The 23,005-nt window shown below is 42.8% G+C and overlaps 1 protein-coding gene across 5 annotated transcripts in view; it reads right to left on the reverse strand.

Moving 5' to 3' along the window:
* Nucleotides 1-23,005, reverse strand: part of PTPRG (protein tyrosine phosphatase receptor type G) — a 709,728-nt gene that overhangs the window by 139,300 nt on the left and 547,423 nt on the right. For all 5 annotated transcript variants that reach the window (XM_027039123.2, XM_027039124.2, XM_027039122.2 and 2 more), the window contains one exon: nt 6,877-7,034. In XM_027039123.2, coding sequence (XP_026894924.1) covers nt 6,877-7,034 — 158 coding nt within the window. The remainder of the gene's footprint in view (nt 1-6,876; nt 7,035-23,005) is intronic.

Genomic DNA, 23,005 nt, shown 5'->3' on the forward strand with positions numbered 1-23,005 from the left:
ACCCTTCTAGACCTGGTTGACAGCTGCACAGCGATCTTTTAGAAAAGATCATGCCTCCGTTCAAAGCTTTCTAGGGCCTCCAATTCTAATGGTGGGGCCCTAAACTCATAACTCTCACTCTTGCTATCTGGGTTCAAAACCCTGTTTTCAATTCCTACTTGCTACATGGGTGACCTTTGGTCAAAGTATTTGATGTTTCTGTGTTTTGGTATTCTTACTTGTACAACAGAGATAACATCAATACCTACCCCATGTAGTCCTTGTTACTATTAAATGAGTTACTATATATAATGTGTTAGGAATAATTCCTGGCATACAGTACATATTCACTAAGTATTATTATCATTACTATTAGTCTTATTTTATGAGGAATGTGGGAACTAGGATTGTATTATATGCTTCCAACAACTGTAAGATGTTCTCTCTGCTTCTCCCTCCTTTCTCCCTTGTAATGTATATTTATCCAACCCACTATGTGACAGGTACTTTGTCATGGAATTTACAAACATTACTTTGGTTTCTAACTTGTTTTAGTTTAAAATAATCACGTTAGGGGCACCTGGGTGGCTCAATCGGTTGAACATCTGACTTCGGCTCAGGTCATGATTGCATAGTTCGTGAGTTTGAGCCCCGCTTTGGTTCACTGCTGTCAGCCTGTCAGCGCACAGCCCACTTCGGATCCTCTGTCCCCATCTCTCTGCCCCTCTCTGCCCTCTCCCCAAAATGAATAAATTTTTAAAAATTAAAAAACACAAAATAATATCATTCAAGAAGCATTATCAACAACACTATTATATCATTACACTAGCAGCTACTATTTATTGAGTGTTTATTACGTGCAAGGCATTGTGAGAAGAGTGCTTTGTGCTTTTCCTTTAATCCTCACAGGAATCTCATATGGTTGGTGGTATTGTCAGATTATTATTATTATTTTTGGCTGATGAGGAAACTGCGCTTAGAGACTTTACATGACTTTCCCAAGATCATAGAATGGAAGTGAGGATTAGAAACCTAGGTCTATATGACTGTGTCATGCTCTCAGCTACTTCCTGTCACACGCAGAATAGGCCTGCAGCATTATTCACCGAAAGAGTAACATTGCAGTGGAGATCTGAATGCGATAATAGAAGTCCCCAAACTGTTCCTTTTAGCTGACCCTGAAAGACCACTCATGCAGGGCACCCACCACTGGCAACAGAAATCTATCTGCACTTTTCTGTACTCTGGAAAGAAACAGCCTACGGCTCGACACAGAAGGAACCGGAAACCACGAGCAAGATGGCGGACCCAGGAAAAAGAAGCTGTGTACCACACAAAGCCCACACTTTTATTCACCTATTCTTTTCCAGAGGCAAGTAATAAACACACTTGGATTTATCTTTACTTTAATATAACTAATGAAGTCTTTATCATTTAGTAAAAATAAATGAAAGTTTTTATTTCTATAATGTAAAATTGACTTTTTAACTTTTGAAGTGAACATGTAAAACATTTCTTTCTTTTATCCCTGCTTGGGGAGTTGTAATTGCATTTTAACTGGTGCTGTTTCAAGAACAATTTTAACCTTGAATTGCAAATGTGTTGGCTGGAAGTGTATATAAATCATTTCAACTTAGTTTTTATTATAAAAATATTACAGAGAATAATTAGTTTTTAATCTGTCGGTTCAAATCAAAGGAAAGTTGAAATCTATTCATGCTGTTCTTGTGCAAAAAGAGCTCTCATCCACGAGATGTGGGGAAGGGACCATCGTGGCTGAAGGGGGAAAATGAGAGAAAATCAAAAGTAATATAATTATGAACCAGCAAAAGGCTCATGTGCACAATATTTTATAGGACGGGTATATAATGGCAGTGAAACAAAGCCAGAGTCCATTATAAACATAATAATAAACTCCAGGGTAAGCATTAAGAACTGAAATGTCACACCTAAGGTCATGAGACACTTCAGTGTCGGAACACATTTGAGGGGTGACAGGGCAGGCCCTGTTTTGCTGCCTCGTTATTAAACAAAAGTGATGGAATATTAAATTCCCAGTAGCCTGGAGCATCCAAAGTTTTACTTATTGAACCATGGCTACAAAAATAAAATCCGAGAATAGCTAGCTAACTACACGGACATGTCCCTCCTGTAGCTACAGATAGTTTTGCATGAAGACAATAACAGAAAGGCCTTCTACAGAAAGAAACAAATTAAACCATAATTACCAAAGAAAACTATCTGTTGGGATTAATAATGACACCTCACCCCGCCATTTAAAAAACCTCTATTCACATGCGCTGTGCCTTATGTGGTGTTGGAATAGAAACTTTCTGAATTATGTAATTCATTAGTTGTTGTGGCCTTGAGGTAAACGTCAGGGCTATTAATAGCCAGTAGCCAAATGCAGCTGTCCCACCAGAAATGTGGCCAGGCCCATATGTTAAAATGATAATAATTTGGATATATTGGGTCGAATAAAATATAATATTACAATGAGTTTCTTTTTCCATTTTTTAATATGGCTGCTATAAAATTTTAAATAATGTATGTGGCTTGTGTTTTATTTCTACTGGACAACGTTGCCCCAGAGCCTTGGTGATTATTTAACAATAGCAACAAAAAACCCACCTACTATGTCCCGCAGTGCCAGGCACGAGTCTAGGCGTTCCACTCAGATTCCATCATGTAATCTTTATAATGGCTCCATGAAGTAGGTATGTTATTATCATCCCCATTTTACAGATGAAAACCGTGGCACAGAGTAAGCCGTTGAGTAGCTCAGTAATTTGGCTGAAAAATGGAGCCAGGAATGAAACCCAGGGAGTTTGGCTTGAAATGGAACATGGATTTTTTTTTATTTTTTTAAGTTTATTTACTTATTTTGAGACAGAGAGAGAGAGAGAGAGAGAGAGAGAGAGAGAGAGAGTCAGTCCCCAAGCAGGCTCAGCCATGTCAGCATGGAGCCCAATGTGGGGCTTGAACTCATTAACTGTAAGATCATGACCTGAGCCGAAATCAAGAATTGGATGCTTAACTGACTAAGCCACCCAGGTGCCCCAGAACATGGTCTTGTTTCAAAAAAGTTTCTCTGCTCTTTATGACAGAGATAACATTGGTTAAAAAAAAAAAGGTATGCAAATAAGCCTTTTCTATCCACTCCAGCTTATTGTTAGAAAAAAAAATCAAACATCCAAAAGCAAACAAACTAGACATCTTCCTATTTATTGATTACTTTTTTGACAGAACCTCTAAGAAGCACTTAAACAAAATTCACGCTAGGGAAAATATAGGTAGTATCGTATTTTAGACTACTGGAAGCAAATAGTCCGGGGAAAGGGAAGGTTGGGATAGTTTCCAATGGCCAAAGCACCGTCATTTGGGAGCCACTGTTCTAGAATAAAACACATCCTAGTATACTGAACTCAAATGATCATGTTCTCTGAATGATCACAAGCCTAACATAGGCACCATCTCAATGTGCTAGTCCTGTTCCTTTGAACTCTTACACCAGCACTGAAGAGTGCCACCATTTTGTTTGGGTGACAAAGTCATGGCACGATGCGTGCCTATTACTTACAGTAGATGTTCAGTGGAACCAAACACCTAAGCCATTCTGACTGCTGGCCAACCAAGCCAACGTGCGATTCCATTAGCGACAATGAATTGAGATCTAGATTATCACACAGGCCGGAGTCAGAGCTCACTGGCTACAGGGCTGGTTTGAATATCCAAGGAGGCTCACAAAAGAGGCAAAATAAGCAGTTGTTCATATCCAGTAGGCTTCAAAGAATCCACATCATACAAGTGCTAACCGTTGCATTTTACGGCGAACACACTCTCATCTCATCACCTACGGGCACTCACTCTGCGTAAGACAGGAGAGAACAGGAAACAGTCTTTGGAGAAAGGGAAGGATGAGGAACTAGGAATGTTTTCCTTCTGACAGAAGCAGACATGGGATTCTGTCTACTTGGTCTTCCGCACTGGCTGTCTGCCTTTCTGCAACGAACATTCTGTGCTAGCTTCCGAAAGAATGTTGGCAGGGTCAGGGTGGGAAGGTCTGAAGCGATAATACTTGGATGGCTAATGGTTTCCTTTCCAAGGGCTGACACTGCCGTGACCTCCAAGCAGTGCGCCAGAAAGGATTCTGTTTGGCCACATGAAAATGAGCTGTTTTCCTCCCTTGGGGGAGAGAGAGAGAAAGAGAGAGAGAGAGAAAGGGAAGGAGAGGAACAGATGAAGCTGTGTCTGATAAAAGGATTAACTGAGGGCGGTTTCTAGTAAAGAAACTAGGAAGCCAATACGATTAATTTATTTCTTCACTATTTCCTTGAAAAAACACTACCTACAGAAAAGTCATATATTGGAAGTCACAGAGCAAAACTCTTTCACTGCTTCTTCTCTCTGAGGGTCTCAGTGGCAGGCAGTGAAGAGCAAACAGCTGTTAACCAAACACTTTCTAAGACCCCCAGTCACCGGATGTCAAAATGCTTCTCACTGACAGCACTTGACAAGACACCCAAGCCTACACCTCCGCCTTTTGTTTGGACCCATGAGATATCAGAAATTCTAATAAAAGCCAGTACTAAACAATTACTACTCTTTGCCTCTCCCCTTCACAGTGTCCTACAAAAAAAGTAACCAGACTTGCATGTCTTAACCTTGTTCTCTCAAGCCCTTGTATCTTTGAAAACAAAAGCATCTATCTTAAGGGACAAAAAAAGGATCCCTTTTCAAAATGCCCTGCCCCAATCCAGGGGAGATAAAAATTTGGATTGCGATTTTACTTTATTCTAATAAAACAATGCTGACTTCACCATGAAGAAGAAAACTCATTTCCTAATTCATTGTCTTCTTAGGGCTGGAAATCCTGTCCGGCAACCAAATTTCTAGTACTTCTTTGTTCATCGGAGAAGAAGTAAGAGAAAACAAAATTCTCAAAGTACAACGTCAACAGCAGTGAAGCCAAGTAAGTCTGTGTGGCCTAACTGTAACGTGTGTCTCCTGCACATAGTTCCTTCTAAACGTGCTCCATTTACCCCCAGAGGGACAACACTTAAAGCTTTAGAATGCTACCTGGTACCTTTGATGATTTATTTCAGGATGGACACGGGACCCAAGGCCAGCCAATGTGTTGGCCAGCCAATGTGTTGGCCAGCCAACATCTATTCAGATTCATCTTCTCGAATACTTGAAGTAGGACCCACAGCATTGTTAGCTGGTAGCTGGCATTTGAGTCGAAAGGTAAATAGGTATGAGAGTAACCATATTTGGCCAAGTAACCAAAAGAAAACAAACTGGGAGAGAGAAGGGATGAGAATCTTGTGGAAGTACAGAATCACAGAGCTGTGGCAGAAACTCCAAGACTTAAGACCCTGTGTGGCCCCTGAAAGACAGAATGTGCTTCATCTTCTAGTTACGGTCCTGGTTATGACAGCTCCATCTCAGGATGCCTCGACTACTGTTTCTTTAAAATACCCCCTTATGTGAGCTACCTTAAGTGGGTTTCTATTTCTTAAATCCAAAACAGACCTGACCACGACACCATCCAACCCTATTTCCCCCGGTCTCTATTCTGTACTCTCTGCCCTTATTAGGAAAATCTTTGGACTATTCCCCATGACAGCCAGGTCCACAATCTTGTTGTCTGTGTTCAGTTTTACCACTGATATTATCACATAATTCCAAAACCTCCCCTTGCCCACTACAACATTCCTTAGTCCTAGATGTCACGCTCTGGGAAGACATTTCTGTGAGCAGCTCTAGTAAGAACCTTCCATTTTTAGACCATCCAAGTTAATGGCTCGAATCCCTTTTCTTACAAATCCTACCCATTGTTGTTGGTTCTTGTTTCTGAAATTATGGAGAAGAAACATAATCTTCTACTTCAGTGCATGCTGTATTTCGACGTCTCACATATATCCCCTCTAAGAATTTTCTTCTATCTATTATCCTTCATGAGGTGATTCCAAGGTTCCCTGTCCCTTCTCACTCCCACCTGCCTGGTAGTTCCTATTCCTCTGACATGGCCCCCAAACCCATCTCCATTTCACCAATTTCTAAATGCATCCTCCCGTGAAATCAGCCCAGGTCACACTGGGAGAGAAGCGGTCAGTGTCGTGGTCACCAATGTGGGTTTTGGAATCAGACAAACCTGGGCTTGGTTTCTGGCTTCAACATTCATTAGCCATGAATTCTTGGGCATGTTACCCAATCCCTCCAGGCCACGATGTCCTTATGTATACATCTTAGCCCAAGAGCCGTCTCTCAACTGTGTTTGCCCACTAAGTTGGCTATAACTAAAGTGTTTGCACACAGAAAGAGTTCGATCGATGCTATTTATTCTTTCATTTCATTGTGTATACAAGCCCTCTCTTTTCTGAACTTTGGGTAGGTTTAATGGGTCAGAGCATGATCTCTGGGGTCGGACACCATGGCTTAGTCACTGGCTGTGTGGCCTCCGGCAAGTTAGTTCACTTCTGTGTCTCTCTATTAAATGGGGGTACAAAAGGGTACTTACCACGTGGGACTGTTGTTCATGAGGATTAAATGGGTCAACACATATAAAAAGAGCTTAGAAGAGTTTCTGGCACAAGCTGTCATCATCATAGAGGGTAGCTATTCTCTCCTCAAGATCGATACTTACATAATACCCGATTTCATAGCTGCAGCTCTGCTCAGCCAGTTAATTTGCGGCTGAGGGGCCGTGTTTCATAGTTTACAATTCTTGGTTTCAAAAATATGTTTGCTGGAAAGAATGAAGGAATCAACGGGGAGCAGAGGATCAAAATTAAAAAAAAAATCCTTACTGGTGTTCTGTAACAATGTTAGACAGTTCAGTCAACATAAACAAACAAGTAAACACAGAGCCCCCATTTGGGGCTGAATATCTACCTGATGGTAAGAGATGGGGACAGGCTTCCGGAAGACTATCCACTCCACAATTTCACTACATGGTGGGGTGGTCAGAGAACCTGTATACCGGTAATAGCTGCCCAGGGATGCAGGCAGGAGGTCCCGGAGGACGAAAGGATCCAGAAAGGTCTCCTTCTCTGTTCGGAGGAAGAGGGAAAAGAAAGGCACAATGGTAAGTCGTATTATGCTGCAGACACACAGTCAAACCCTCGGCATGCTGGTGCCACATCACAAGCCTTATGTTTGTTTACATCCTGAGAAGCACTAGCATTTGGTGGTGGGAGGGCCACAGAAAACAAAGCAGTGTTTCCCAGGGTGTGTTCTGAGACACCGCAGTGCACTGTATTTCATGAAAAACACGTTCCATGACGAGCAACGCAGGGCAATCTGCAGTCCCTCCCTCTTCCCCCAGGAAAGAGCCACAACACTAGCACAGTGAAGTCTCTGAGAAGTCCTGCAGAAAACAAACGGACTTGATTTTATGTAACCCACCCCTTCCCAGTCTTGCATCACCACTGAACCCTTCCCCATCTGATACTTATGAACTAAAAGTCAGTGGAATGAACTCTGGGACGCCCAGGAGAAACTCAGCATGAAAAGAAAACTATAAGCCAATGGTAAAGCTCAATTCCAAAGTTGGTTACATCTCATTATAGTTTCACCCAGTGCCTATCCAAATCAAAGTGAAATCTAACCAACAAACAACCCTGAGGTGAATGGGTTGTATGATGGCCCTGAAAATAGGCTCCTTCTTCTTACAAAAGCAGAGGGGTCTTTCTGTAAGTAGGAGAAATGATATTTTCAGTTGAGACCTAAAAATATTATCTCACAATAACTCTATGAGAAAAACAAGGTGTGGAAGGGAATAGTGCCTGCCCGAGATCACATAGCTCCTCAGTGGCAAAACTGGGATACGAACCCAGGCACGTTGACACCAAAACTTGGACTGACTCAGCTAAAGATGAAGCTGAAGTTAACTATGTGAATATTGAAGGGTGGGGGCAAAACAGAAGAAAAGCATTTGTGGCTGTGCAAACAGCACGTGCAAAGGTCCGGAGGCAGTAAGAAACAGTGCAGCAGAGATTAGGGCACGGTGTTACAGTTCTCCCAATCAGGCACAGTAGATTATCCAGCCTCTTTCCCAAATCAGAGAAGGCTCTACTCTCTTCCTGGGTCTCCAAAGGTTTAGCCCTCCCTGAATTTAAGTCTGGGATTCCTTTCTTATACCTTTTAGGGATATAATAAGGCTATTATAGTCCTGTTAGTGGTTTGCCTTAGCTCCCTGATGGCCTTCACCATGGGCCCAAGGACATTCCTGGGGGCACCTGAGGGCCCCAGGTTACTTTCCGGACACATCTGTGCCCACAGGAATATTCTTTCCAGGCTCCCACCCCTCTTTCTTCTTCTTTTATGCAGAACAATCAGTACAGGTATTTGGGCAACTGTGTATCCATAGACTCGAGAGATCTCTGTAAATGGGGGATAATGCAAAACCCCAACAGAAATCAACTCTTCAAAGGAAATTTTTTTTTTTTTTTTGCTGGGTGGCTCAGTCAGTTCAGCGTCCGACTTTAGCTCAGGTCATGATCTCACGGTTCATGGGTTCGAGCCCCACATTGGGCTATGTGCTGACAGCTCAGAGCCTGGAGCCTGCTTTGGATTCTGTGTCTCCCTCTCTTTCTGCCCCTCCCCCACTCATGCTCTATCTCTCTCTCTCTCAAAAACAAACATTAAAAAAACTAAAAAAATTTTTTCTTTAATGTTTACTTGTTTTTGAGAGAGAGAGAGAGCGAGAAAGAGAGAGCGAGTGCACAAGTAGGGGAGGGACAGACAGAGAGGGAGACATAGAATCTGAAACAGGCTCCAGGCTCTGAGCTGTCAGCACACAGCCCGACACAGGGCTTGAACCCACAAATCATGTGATCATGACCTGAGCCGAAGTGGGACCTAGGTGCCCCAAACGACTCTTTTAAAATAATTAAAATGGCAATTTCCTTTTGATAGAGATTAACTGAATAACACTTCACACTTATTTAACTTTTACTGTATGCCAGGCACTATTCTAAATATTTACATGTTGTAAACATTTAAGCAGTACTCACTGTATGTGTCAGGTCTTTTTCTTAGAACTTTACAATGATTTATTTATTTAATTCTTAATATAGCCCCACAAAGTAGTCCTACTATCCCCAATTTACAGAGCTGGAATGCACAGCCAGGTAGTTGGGTTTAGAGTCCAGGCTTTTATTTTATTTTATTTTATTTTATTTTATTTTATTTTATGAGAGACCACGAGTGGGGAGAGGGGCAGAGGGAGAGAGAGAAAGAGAGAGACAGAGACAGAGACTTAATCAGGCTTCATGCTCATCGCAGAGCCCAACGCAGGGCTCAGTCTCCCGACCCTGAGACCATGACCTGAGCTGCAATCAAGAATCTCTCAAGTGACTGAGTCAACCAGATGCCCTAGGCTTCCATTGTTCTGAAACCATCACTATATGCTTTTAATTTACAGCACTCTGTGTATGTGCTTTTAATAATCCAAATTTACAGATGTGGAAATCAAGGCACAGAGAGTTCAAATAACCAAGCCCAAGGTCACTAGTGAATGCAGAAACAGAAGCACTTATTCATGAGACTCAGAAAACTTGGCCGATTCTCATACAGGTTTTCAATTCCATTTTTTTTAAAGAAAAATTAAGTATTAACTAATAGAGGCAAAAGTCTTCAAATTATAGGGTTCTATAACCAAAATGACAAAAGCGGTTTCTGTTTAGACAAAAGGCCGGAAATCACCGAATTGCTCCTCTGCCCGCTGGCAAGCGTGGGTTTTAATTTCAACCTGGTTACCAGCAGCCTAATGATGGGGTAAATGTCTGCAAGCGAGCTTGGCTGGGACCGGGTTGGCTGGGAGCAGGAAACATGTTGGCCTTTGCTTGCCGCCTCTGTGCCTCCTGGGCTGTGTAAATAGACAACACGAGGCCCCAAGCAATACAGGGGGCACAGGGCCTGGCATCACAAGCCACAACATCACCATCTTGATTGTAGGTGAACTTGGCATCACACCACAGCCCACCGAGCTGCCTTAGGATCAAGGGCTCCAGACTGAACGACCAGAAAATCTTTCGAGTTTTTCCCTAGGAGCCTGATCCAATATGTGGGCTGCAGTTCAGCATGCTGCGGGCAGACAGGTAGAGAGGAGAAAATCCCTCCACACTCGCACACCCACAGGGGTGAAGCCCCACCTACAGCATCCAGTCCAGGAACAGGTGGTGGCTTTAAGGAACATGAAAAGATAAGAGCAGAAACACCTGCCCCGCCAACCTGAGGTGGCCGGATTTCACAAGGGCACACTGTTTCAGCAGGACTGGGACTCTGAAATATACACAAGTTCCTGTACGGGCTTATGAATTCGGCAGGGACTGATGGAAACTGCAGGTGTGACCATTGCTATAAGTGCAGAAGGGCTTTTTTTTTTTTTTTTTTTTTTTGTCCTTGACCAAACCCAAGGGCTTCAGAGGTAGGTTCTAGCATTAACTGATGAGCAGGTGCCATCAAATGGGTGGCAGGGCAGGTAGACATGGTGACAGGGACAGAGAAGCAGCTTTGCTGCGTGTTGACTACGCCACAGCCACCACCATTGGGTCAGATTCTGAGACCTGGAAGGGGCTTAGACCACCCTAGTTCAGAGGCTTTGGGAGTCAAGGAACCCTTTATTCAAACAAAATCTCACACGGGAAGCAGCCAACTCAACAAGTTCAAGTGCAGCCCCTGTGGTTAACGTTGAGCTGGGAACCCAGGGACACCTTGGAAACCACCAATTTAGTCCAATTCTTTAATTTTACGGCTGGGGAAATAGAAGACCAGAGGGATGGTCAAACACTTGAGAACACAGAAATTCAGATGGGATCCTTTCTTCAAAGAAACTGCTCAGGATCTGGGACAGTAAGCCTAGGAGTAGGAGCTGAAAACCAAAATCCAACCACTGCCCTCTTCAGCCCCTCATGTCTCCGTCCCTAAGGAGCTGGGGAGGAGAGAAGATTCCCAGCCCGTAAGGTTCAAATCTCAACTCCCTGACCTGTAAGCTGTGTGATCTTAGTTACTAAAGCTTCCCAGGCTCTTGTGAGCTTAGAACATAGTAAGCATCTCATAAATTACAGGTATCATTCTTATTCTAATTCTTAATACTTGTATTGTTATTATTACTTTTTTTTTTAACGTTTTATTTATTTTTGAGACAGAGAGAGACAGAGCATGAGCAGGGGAGGGTCAGAGAGAGAGGGAGACACAGAATCGGAAACAGGCTCCAGGCTCCGAGCCATCAGCCCAGAGCCTGATGCGGGGCTAGAACTCACGGACCGCGAGATCATGACCTGAGCTGAAGTTGGACGCCCAACCGACTGAGCCACCCAGGCGCCCCTATTATTACTTTTTTAAACTACCAAGGCCTGGCCACCTACACCTTACATAGCTATGTACTTCCTTTAATGCTTGCACATGTCTTTTTTTTTTTTTTTAACCTTGATTACTAGTGCCTTAAAGGTGCATCACGTCTCACATATGGCCCATCAACCTGGGCAACACAGGTTAGAATTTTCTTTGCCAAAGCTCTAGTAAGAGCTTTGGAACCAATGGATATTTAATAGCTGTGTGACTTTAGGGAAAGGTCTTAAGCTCTCTGAGCTACTTCCCTTATCTGTAAAATGGGAATTCTGAGAGTATTTACTCTTTGGGATTGTTGTGACAATTAAGCAAGCTCATAAATATAAGGGGCTTAGCACAGCGCCTTGGGAGCCCTGATTTATCAAGGCAAGCACTTGGCTGAGAGCAGACCAGCTCATTTTGTGTTTTAAGCCAGGGATTGGCAAATGTTTTCTGTAAAGTGCCAGATAGTAAATATTTTAGGTTTTGCAGGCCAAGAGGCAAAATCAAAGATGTCACACAAGTACTTATATTAACAAACACATTTCCACCACCTTATTATTTTTTTTTTGCACAACCTTATTAATGATATTCAAAACACCAATAACAGAGAACAATTTTAAATCGATACATCTATTATAAGAAGAATGAATTGTTTTGTGGGGGATAACATTTCACTTTGAGTTTGAATGTAAAAACCATTCTTAGGTCAAGGGCCATACAATCATAGTCAGTGAAATGGATTTTGCCATCAGGCCACATTCTTCTCTACCCTTATGTTGATGGGGGTAGGGGGGCAAGTGTTAGAAAGTCACCCTGATAACCAGGGCTACAACTTGGTGGGGGAGCAGAACTTTACATGTTCAAGTGTCTCTACCATTATTGATCATTTCTTTGGTGAACAGACATTCCAGAATTAACTCTTGAGTTGTTGTCTTTCCTCCTTGAGTTTCCTAGTTAACACCGAACATTAATTTTTACTGATCTTCCTGAACATTCCATTTCCTGCTCAGCCCCAGAGGGAATGTTCCACTGACAAATGGGGTGCTCATAATGCTCCGTTGTAAGTTAGAAATAATTTTAGAGATGGTGGCACTCTCTTTCTCACACTGCCCACAAAGCCCAAATAAGCCACAAGGTACGTAACTGGCTGGACCCAAGACAGGGAATTCCTGAGTACAGCCACAGAGAAGGAAGGAAGGATGTACTTTTCAGGTGAAAACATAAACTCTCCCAATATCTGCAAAATGGGATTTTAACAGTGTCAAGCGCTTAAGTAGGTTAGATGAATAAATGAGTATTAAGTGAATTAACATTAGTTAAGGGCTGAGGAGGTTGTCTGGCACAGCGTAAGTACCTATTTAAGTACTTGTTACCTGACTCTTGTTATCAAAGGGCAGTTTGACTCCAAACCCATCCTGATTAGGGCATGCTGCCTCCAACTCTGATCCAAATTAGTAATTTGAATTCAAAACATTCCTTTCCCAGCCACTTACCTAGTTGAGAAAAATATTTGAAACACTATTTATACCACCATTCATTCCATTAAACCATAATAAGAAGGTTCTGTGCATTACTAGATAAAAGAATTGAAAGGGAATGAATCTCATATTCCACTTTCAAGGATCCCAGTGCTGTATGCAGACAATATTATATTTTAATAATTAATTGTTCATCAAAGAAAAAGATGAAGAACAGGGATGCTAAATTCAAAGTTATTCAAATTGCAGAAATGAATAATGTATGACTTTTATATTAAATACACACTGTATTAAGTAGTCTACATTTCACCCAACTCTGTCTTTCATTTTTAAGCATTTTGCACGACAATATGAATAATCAGTTAGGGGAGGTTTATTTAGAAAAAGAAATACCTTATTTGAATGCAAACGGAGTATATCCGAAGATGATTAAATTTTTCTTATCAATTAGAAAATTTTGTATGAGGGCTTTAAAGTCATGGTCAACCATTAAACCCAGCGCAGCCCAGTTATCCTTTTCAACACTAAATTAGAACTGGCTCGATTCTGTTCAATTTCTTATTTCTGATAGCAGTGCCAGGAGGCAATCTTTAATTAAAGAAAATTTGAAAGATTCAAACATGCATAATTGGATTAAAAATGTGATCATTAAAACATTAGATGATAATCATCTGATTGATTGCATTTTTCAGTGTGTTAATAACCTAATATTTTCAATGCTTTGGTTATATAGGAAGGAAGAAATCCCTTTAGAAGGTACGATGAACAATCAAAATACAGATGAGACCTATACAGTAACCAGGAATTATGGAATGAGACTGAAACACAAACAAGCAGACCTACCCCGAGGAACACAGTGTCACATGGGGCAGAATGTGGCAGACCCTAAGGGAGGGATATCTGTGCCATTCTTCAAATGAGCAGTCAATCAATTTCAGGGAAGTGTGTAAGATAAACAAATCAAAGAAAGCCCAAGCTTCTGTCTTTAGCCCAATGACTGCTGAGTTTCTTCAGGATTTCCCAAAACTTTTTGTAAGGAAAAGCTATTATGTTTCCCTGAACCGCTTAAAGTCACTGGGGTAGGACTGGTCTTCTGCTTCCTGCTGGGAAGCGTAGGGAGAGAGTGACATTGGAAAACACTGGGTCACAGGTCAAGTGACCTGGGTCTACACGGGGCAAGAAGATTTATGACACTGCTGCTCAGAGTTAACGTTCACGCACATCACCTGGGGAGCTTGTTAAAATGTAGATTCTGATCCGGTAAGTCTGGGTTTGAGCGGAGAATCTGCATTTTTCACAATACTGAGTATATTAGAGTAGTCAGTTTCTGTGGGAACTGTATTAATGGGCCCCCACAGTGTCCGCAGCATCATCCACTGCTACTTTCTGACTCTTAGGTACAGCCACACATGATCATATTACCCAGGGCCTTTGCACTGGCTCTTTGCTCTGAAACATTTCCTCACTGCTCTATTCATGGCTAATTTTAGAGCAAATGCCTTTCAGCTGCTAATAACTTAGTCCGATTTGAATGACACATTTCTCAGTGAGGTCTTCCCTGACTACTATTTTGAAAATGACAATTTTCAGGGCAGGCTCATGAAGGAAGCATTTGATTAAAAACCTGAAGGCAGAAATGAGCGATGCAGCAACCTAGAGAGAACATTCCAGGCAGAGAGAAAAGTGCAAAGGGATTCTTCCTGGTGTGTGGCTGGGGTGAAGTGAACAAGAGGGAAGATAGAAGGAAAAGTTCAAGAGCCCCAAATTTGATAGGCTCTAGGAGGAAAAAGATCAGCTGTTGGTTAAAGTACAATCTGGAATTAGGTTAAAAATTGTCAAGATGCCATCGATGACTCTATGAGTCTAGAAACATGAGTCTATGAGTCTAGAAACCCAGAGTCTGATCCTGGGTTAAGTCTGGATCAGCCATGAATGGGCTGTATGATTTGAGAATGGCTTTCATGTGACAAGCTGGTGGCCAAAGGGCCTGCTGACCACAGGAATGGAAAATGGAGGTCATGATAGAAATAAAGAGCCTGAGGGCCTGAATCCAGGGGATTTAGGAGCATGGCATCTAGATGCCCTCATGGAAGTCAGAAAGCACTGGATTATAATTAAGATGGTGGTTGGGGCGCCTGGGTGGCGCAGTCGGTTAAGTGTCCGACTTCAGCCAGGTCACGATCTCGCGGTCCATGAGTTTGAGCCCCGCGTCGGGCTCTGGGCTGATGGCTCAGAGCCTGGAGCCTGTTTCCGATTCTGTGTCTCCCTCTCTCTCTGCCCCTCGCCCGTTCATGCTCTGTCTCTCTCTGTCCCAAAAATAAATAAATGTTGAAAAAAAAATAATTAAGATGGTGGCAGAGGCCTCCTAGAAAGAGCTGAGGAATTAATTTTATGATCTAAATACAAGCAATGATACCTGCTCTGTATAAATGGATGTCGGCTATTAGGTAGGTCATCTCCCTGACATCAGCAAGGAGGAAGGAATGGGAAAGATGGAGCAATGGAAAAGCGCCTGGCCCGTAAGAGGCTTCATGATAGATGATTTTAGGGAACAAGCCTAAAGTTACAACGAGGGGATCCTGGGGAAGTCCCCCAAGAATCACAAAGAACTGAGGGATTCCAAAGAGTTAGAGAAGGACGTTGGTTCCATTTCATTTTACAATTGAGGACAATGAGGTCCAAAGGGGGACAGTGACTGAACCACGACCACACAGTGAAGTAGAAGTGAATCTGGGTCTCGGATGCCCAGCGCCAGGCTCTTTCTTATCCTATTCTGGGTCCCTGGGCTCTGAGTTCCTCCCCTGCCCTGATGTAAAAATGATGGGAGGAAATCTCACTGAAGAATGAAGAACTTGGCTTTTATAAACATAAATCTAACCCTGACACTGCCCAGGTCAAATCTTCCAGTGGTTTCTCACTTCAATTAGAATAAAATCCAAACTGCTTACCGTGGCCACGAGGCCCTATATGATCTATCTACCTCTGCAGCCCTTCACCTCTGCGCTCACCTTTGCTGACAACCCACCTGTCTCACCTTGCTGTTCCTCGCCCACCTTGCTCGAATGCTCCTCCCCAGCGTCACTCCATATGGGGGATTTCTTTTCACCCTGAGTCCTGCAAGGTGAAAGGTTATCTCCTCAGAGCCTACCCCAGACACCCCATCTTGGTATGTTCCTGCTGCATTCACTGTATCACACCTAGTTCATTTCCTTCCCACTCTGCTTTTACTTGTTTACTGTCTGTCTTCCCCAAGAGACTGATTGCTCCACAAGGGCGAACACCTCGCCTTTCCCATCCACCCCATATACCCAATAACTAAAACACTGCCTGGAACATAGCAGGTGCCTAATAGTTATGTGAAAAGAGAATGAAGGAACAAACAAGCATGGTAGTTGGGATATCTTAAATAACCAGCGCATCCTAGGTATTGTGTCTCTTTCATATCTAAGTCACTGACAACTATAAGACACATCATTATTTCAAGGCAACATGCCGCTAATTAAACAATGACATGACATCATGTGTAAGATGCATTCTGACTTTAGAGTTGTTAAAATATGAAGAAATGGAAAAAAAAAAACCAACAAAACCTGTAACTATGTGTGAGGATGGATATTAACCAGACTTGGTGTGGTGATCACTTCACAATGTACACATACATTAAATCATTAGACTGTATACCTGAAACTGATATGATGTCAGGACACAAATATATGACCAAAAATATATGAAGAAATGAGAGTCACACAATTGATGACATTAGGATACTGACATGACATTTTCAACAAGATTCACATGAAAGGACTCCATCGTCTTTATGAGACTACTAGAAGCCGGGTCGGGGCCTATTTTATGTGACCACAGTATAGAGTGCTCATGGGGCCAGGCAGCAGCACTGACTCCCATCTGTTTATCCTGACTAGGTTCTCTAGCCTCAGTTTACCCTTCAATGACCTGAACCCCTGGACTGCATTCCACAGTGTAGGATGTTCTACAGATCACCTCTTCTTACCAGAGCACATTTATATGTATGACCTCAGGGTCAGGCACTGCTGTAGATGTTCTCTAAATGAGGCTTCACAACTCGGTGAAGTAGGTATCATCATCCTGATGAGGGCTGATAATCTGCCCAAGGTCATGGCTGTACAGACCTCGCTCTCATTACAGTCTGTGTAATGGCTTAATAGTGGTCTCTTCTCTTTAGCAGGCTGGAGGCTCCATTATGGCCAGACTGTGGCTCCCAACTATACCCTCAGTACATAACACAGTGCCTTAAAGAGTAGGTCATTTATACATAGCTGAAAAAAACATTTTTGATCAAACTAAATCACGAAGTAACTCTAAGTCAAAAGGGGCCCAGGGGCCAGATCTAACCTAGCACCTGTTTTTGTAAATGAAGTTTTATTGGAACATAGCCATGGCCATTTGTATACAAACTGTCTATGCCCGCTTCCAGGTTACAACTAAACAACCGAGTTGTTGCAGCAGAGAACATATGGCCAGCAATGCCTAAAATCTTTGCTATCAATCCCTTTACAGAGAGAGTTTGCTGATCCCTGTGCCTGTATGAAGAGGAGTAGGATATTTAAAAGAGGGGGCAACAAGCAATCCCATTTGAGAATGAATGGGGCAACCTACAACAAGGCTGTAGAGGTGTAACTGTTACTTCTGCTTCTTAGACATTCTCCACCAGTGGGCATTCAACTCTCCACCAGAGAATGTAATTCTCTGCCCACTGGCCCTTCCTATAGGCTCATGACCATAACATGAAGAGCTGGTGTTATTCCAAGTTCTGAGCAAAGGCTGCTTTGACTGGGAAAGAGCCCACCTGATTAATTGGAATCTTGAATTCAAGCGCCCAAAGACCCACTCCAAGGGCATGGAACAGCCACTCCATCCTGGTTCAAAGACATCTAGGCTCCTTGAGTTTACTGGTCCTGTCAGTTGGCTGAACGTGGCATTTTGATTTAAGGGTTGGCATTTGAGTAAAACGTATGTTGACATGAATATTTCCAAAGAAACACAAAAAGCAGAGTCTTGTCAACAATTAAGGAAATGAACAGGATATTTAAATTATAGAGTCATACAGTGACAAAAACCCAGTACTGTCACTGAACAGGTCCACTGCTCGCCTCTCTCCCCTACCCAGTGGTTGTAAACGACCGGGTATGTACATTGTTTTAGCGCCCTTCTGATGCTCAATCAGACCTAATTCACAGTGGAGAAAGTGAGGCTCACAAGAATGAAGTGATTTTGACAAAAATCCGGAAGTTAATCAATGATGGAAATAGGAACTGGCCGAGCAGAGCTGGCAAGAGAATGTATTTTAGGATCTAATAAAACTGGGATCAAATTACTGTTCCACTCCATGAGCTGGGACAAATCAGCTGAGGTCTCTGCACCTCAGTTGACCCATCTGTAGCACAAGATTAAGAATTTTACCTCACTGCGCTGTTGGGTAGGATTCATTAGGATTATACGTACAGAACATCTGGGCAGGGTTAGGCCCACACCCAGGCATTACCAGATGAGAGGATCTTCTTCGTTTCCCACACTTTCTGATTCCTTGCCCATGACCCCTTCCCCTGATCTCAAAGGGACTGGCTACCCCAATCACTTTGTGACCATTTTCTTCCTCATGTGGTTTTATTTTGCATGACTCAACTCACTCCAGCAACATACATTCTATTTCAACACCCAGGTAGTGATGGAAGCAGCACTCAGGGATCCGCAATCATATCCCGTCACCTCCATACTCACATCAACAAGTAACAACAGCAATGGGAATGGTGATGGGGAAGGGGGCAGTGACAGCAGCTGAGGTTGACACTGACCATGTGCTAGGCACAGCAGGTACAAGAAGTCACTGACTCCTCGGGACAAACCAGTAAGGTTGGCATTATTATTACCTCATTATACAGCTGAGAAACCAGAGCCACAAAAAGCTTACGTGACTTGTGCAGGCTGTGCCTAGTCCAAATAATCCTGGTATTAATCCCGGAGCCTTGCTCTTGGCCATGCCACCATGGTGCCTCTCCCGTGCCAAGGTGACATTGGTATAGCACGGTGGGAAAATCACACAAAGTAGCCCCAGGTACTTCAGTGAGCATCTTTGCAGTAGATGACAGGAGACATAATTTAAACTTTTCTCTTTGCTTTCCACATCCCATTGAAACAACCAGGAAAAGGGCATTTCCTTGGGCTCCCATGATCCTGTGCAAATGATCAAATACTGACAGAGAAGGCTGGGCCAAATGACACCTAGCCTCAAATTCAAATCCAGTGTAAAGGGAATCACTTTTGAAGTCCTTTTCTGTCTTAACATTATTGGTAACAACACTGTGAGTGATAAGATAGAAGCCGCACAGCATCCCATTTCCTGGCCCTGGCTAAGAAAAGAAATGGAAATAGCTCCCATCTACGGTGGTAGTTCTGACACGTTGAAGTCCAGGAAACTGTGGAAATGGCTTAAGTGCGCCTGTTTCTCGAAGATTTTGAGATCAAAAGTGTTCAGATAAGCATCTGCCCTTCCTGGATCCATAACAGATGTGAGCCAATTAGCCAAGACCAGGGTACTGAATATTTATAGCACACTTCAGGAAAGTTCCATGTAATTAAATGCCAGAGACATAAACTTCAAACAGGAAATTTTGTCGCATATTAAGATGTTCAAAACTATCAGTGGGCTGCTAGATGATATAGCATCGGGTTTCCTATTGAAAAGGGAGAAAATAATTTGATTTCTTTAAGGTAAACATTAAACCGGAACTCTAATTAATTCAGTTGAAACACATTCGGATTACATGGCGATTTGGGTGAGATCAAAAGTGAAGCCCATCTCTGAAAAGTCTATCAAATGGTTAAGTAATGACATGAGTAGACACTTACATCATCCCAACATGAACAAGCCACTAACTCTATTAGCACAGTGACCGTAATAGCTACCATTTAGTTAAGGCAGGGTTGGCAAACTTTTTCTATAAAGGGCCAGAGAGTAAGTGTTTAAGGCTTTGTGGGCCTTAACTCTCTGTGTTACAGCCGCTGAATTCTGCTGTCATGGTGCAGAAGCTGTCACAGACAATATGTACACAAATGAGTGTGGCTGTGTTCCAGTAAAACTTTATTTACAAAAATGGGCAGCAGGGAAGATTTGGCTCACAGATTGCACTTGCTGGTTGATGATTTAGAGGACAGTGGACAGGTGCCAGCCACCCTTTCTTCTTAGTTATTTCCTTATCGGAATGCATGTAGCATTAACACCTATGGGGCCTTATCCCCATCTTACAAGGTGGAACCCAAGCGACAGAGAAATGCAATGATTTGTTCCAGGATCACACAGCTCCCAATGGGGCAAGCCAGAATTCAAACCCAAGACAGACTACATTCTGAAGCACTGTTTCAGGATCCAGTGTTCCTAAAGTCACATTATATGTGAAAAATAACAAATGCCATTTCTTTAAAAATATTCTATAACAGACTTTTCAGAAAACTCATTCCAATGTTCTAATTGTTTATTCATATGAACACAGGAGATTACTCTGCAGGTGAAGAATATTAGTCTTTTTAATCTTCACCACCAAGAATGGGATGCCCCCCCACCACCACACACACACAAAAGTTTCCTCATGATATTAAAATTGCCCTAAAGGCAGGGAAAATCTCGTTCATCATTTTATCCTCAACACCTTCACTAGCACTTTGTAGGCCCTCCAAGGATGACAGGACACATAAACTCTATGATTAAAGAAGCTTAAAGTTCACATACACAAAACAGGCAAGAAGTCCTCAAACCACATCAAATCATCCCTGCCCCATCTTCTTGCTGCTGGACTGTAATGACACATAATACTATTTCTGTCTAGTAGCTGAATTTCCCCCCAAAGGTCCCTTGTCCTGGGATTTGTCCTTTTCTTCCAAAGTTCATGCAAGACTCTTTTTAGGAACTTGAGCCATTTAGCCACAGACAGAAAGTTTATGCCAAGATCTTGACCCCAGGGATAATCACAATGGCGCAAGAATGATGATGGCAGAGCATGGTCCCGTTAAGCATTTCTTTGCATGTCCTTTCTACAGTCTGTATAACAAACCTAAATCAAGGCTGAAAGAGGCAGGTGGTGACCCTGGCAGAGAACAGAGGGGGGGATGGTCTGGGAGTAAAGAGGGCCAATCTCAAGTCACAAAGACCTTGATTCAAGCCACTCAGGCAATGCCTGCTTTGCTTACCTTTCTATATAAAGGGGGACAGGATAACTGTATCTCAGAGGCTTTCTGGAGCATTCACTGGTGCCTGTCCAGATAATTAGACCCTGGCCTGGTGCAGAGACAGCCTGCACCAGCACAGTAGCAGTGGGGAGCCTTTGTTTTTAAACCTGAGACCTGATTCCCCATCCCCTTTGTTTCTGATTTCCTTTTTCCAAATTCCAAAAGGAGTCGTTGGCTCTCAAAGTCATCTCTTAATGATAGAGTCCCAAGGTGGCCACAGTTCTTTCTTTGGCCTGCAATCACTTTGCAGAGAGAACAAACAGTCTGTCAGGGGTACTTACGGTGAAGCGTTTTTAAAAAGGTGCTGTCACTCCCCTCTTTGCTTGTTGTAAGGCCACTTGGTACCTGATGTGTCCCACAGGAAAGTGCTGTCGGAATCTCTTACTTTCTAAAGCTAATGACTGTCTTCTTTGATTGTGAAATTTAACACACACGCAGAAGGGTGCACAAAACATAAATATACTGTTGACAAATCATCCTAAAGTGAAACCTGGGGTGACCAGAACAGGGGCAGCCCTTTGCACCCTCCCTGGGCCGGTGCCTCATCACTTTCCCATCCTGCCCCAACAAGTAACCGGCATCCTCTTTTTACAAGTCATTGTTACTTTGTTTTTCTTTTAGTATTACCACCTACAGATGCACCCCTAAACAATATAGGCTAAGTTTTCTCCGGATTTGAACTTGACATGGAGGAATACTTTACACATTCTTCAGATTCTTGCTTTACGTTGTGGTTCTCGTATGTGCCCAGGTTGTTGAGAGGTATAGGATCCCACCCCTTTCCATCAGGGTGGAATGTTCTATTGTAAAACTGTACTGTGTTTATCTAGCTTGCTGATGATAGGCATGTGAGGCATTTCTAGGTTTGGGCAGTCAGAAAAAACAATGTCACCGATGTTCTTGTACACATCTCATGGTACACTTTCATCTGCGTTCTCTAGGGCACATACACATACAGGAGCTGGTACACCATCAGGATTTTTAATATTTGGCTATCTGGTGCATATTGCCAGATTATTTTTGGGTTTTGTAAATGTATTACCTTTGAGAAATCAATATGCGATATACACGGGTCATTCTTTAATTTACAGTCATGTGAGCAAATCTACGGGGACAGTGTGGTGAATTTTTATATTATACCTTATGTAATCATCCTCCAGATCAAGATACATAATACTTTTATCACCTGAGAAAATTCCCTCATGTCTCCTCTCACTTACTATACCCCTCCATCTCACTATTTTGGCTTTTACCATCCAAGACTAGGTTTTTTTCTGTTCTTGAACTTGAGAGAAATGGAACTAAGCTGTATGTGCTCTTCTGTTTTCAAGTAAGTCAAGCAGCTGGTTACTTTTAATTGCTGCATAATACTCCACTGTCTGGCCATACTACAACTTGCATATTCAGGCTTCCATTGGTGGACATTTGGGTTGTTTCCACTTTGTGGCTAATATACACAAAGTTCCCATGGGCAAGTCTTTCTGTGGACATTTCTCTTGGGTGTATACCCACATGGGGGCTTGCCAGCTCAGAGGATAAGGCGTATGTACAGCGCTGGCAGAAACGGCCAAATGGCAAAAAAAAGAAAAAGAAAAAAAGAAGAAAAAAGGTGGGGGGAGCGGGGCGCCTGGGTGGCTCAGTCGGTTAAGCATCCGACTTCAGCTCAGGTCGTGGTCTTGCAGTCCATGAGTTCGAATCCCGTGTTGGGGTCTGTGCTGACAGCTCAAAGCTTGGAGCCTGCTTCCGATTCTGTGTCTCCCTCTCTCTCTGTCCCTCCCCTGCTCACATTCTGTCTCCCTCTCTGTCAAAAATAAGTAAACATTAAAAAAAGAAAAACGAACAGAAGAAATAGCCACACGGCTTTCAGAGAGGCTGAACCATTGGCATCTCCACAGCAGCTCTCCTCGGGCGGCAAGGGTGCCGTGCCCCGGGCTGCTTTCTTTTAA

The sequence above is a fragment of the Acinonyx jubatus genome, chromosome A2 (assembly GCF_027475565.1).
Source record: "Acinonyx jubatus isolate Ajub_Pintada_27869175 chromosome A2, VMU_Ajub_asm_v1.0, whole genome shotgun sequence".
In the NCBI taxonomy this organism is placed as follows: domain Eukaryota; kingdom Metazoa; phylum Chordata; class Mammalia; order Carnivora; family Felidae; genus Acinonyx; species Acinonyx jubatus.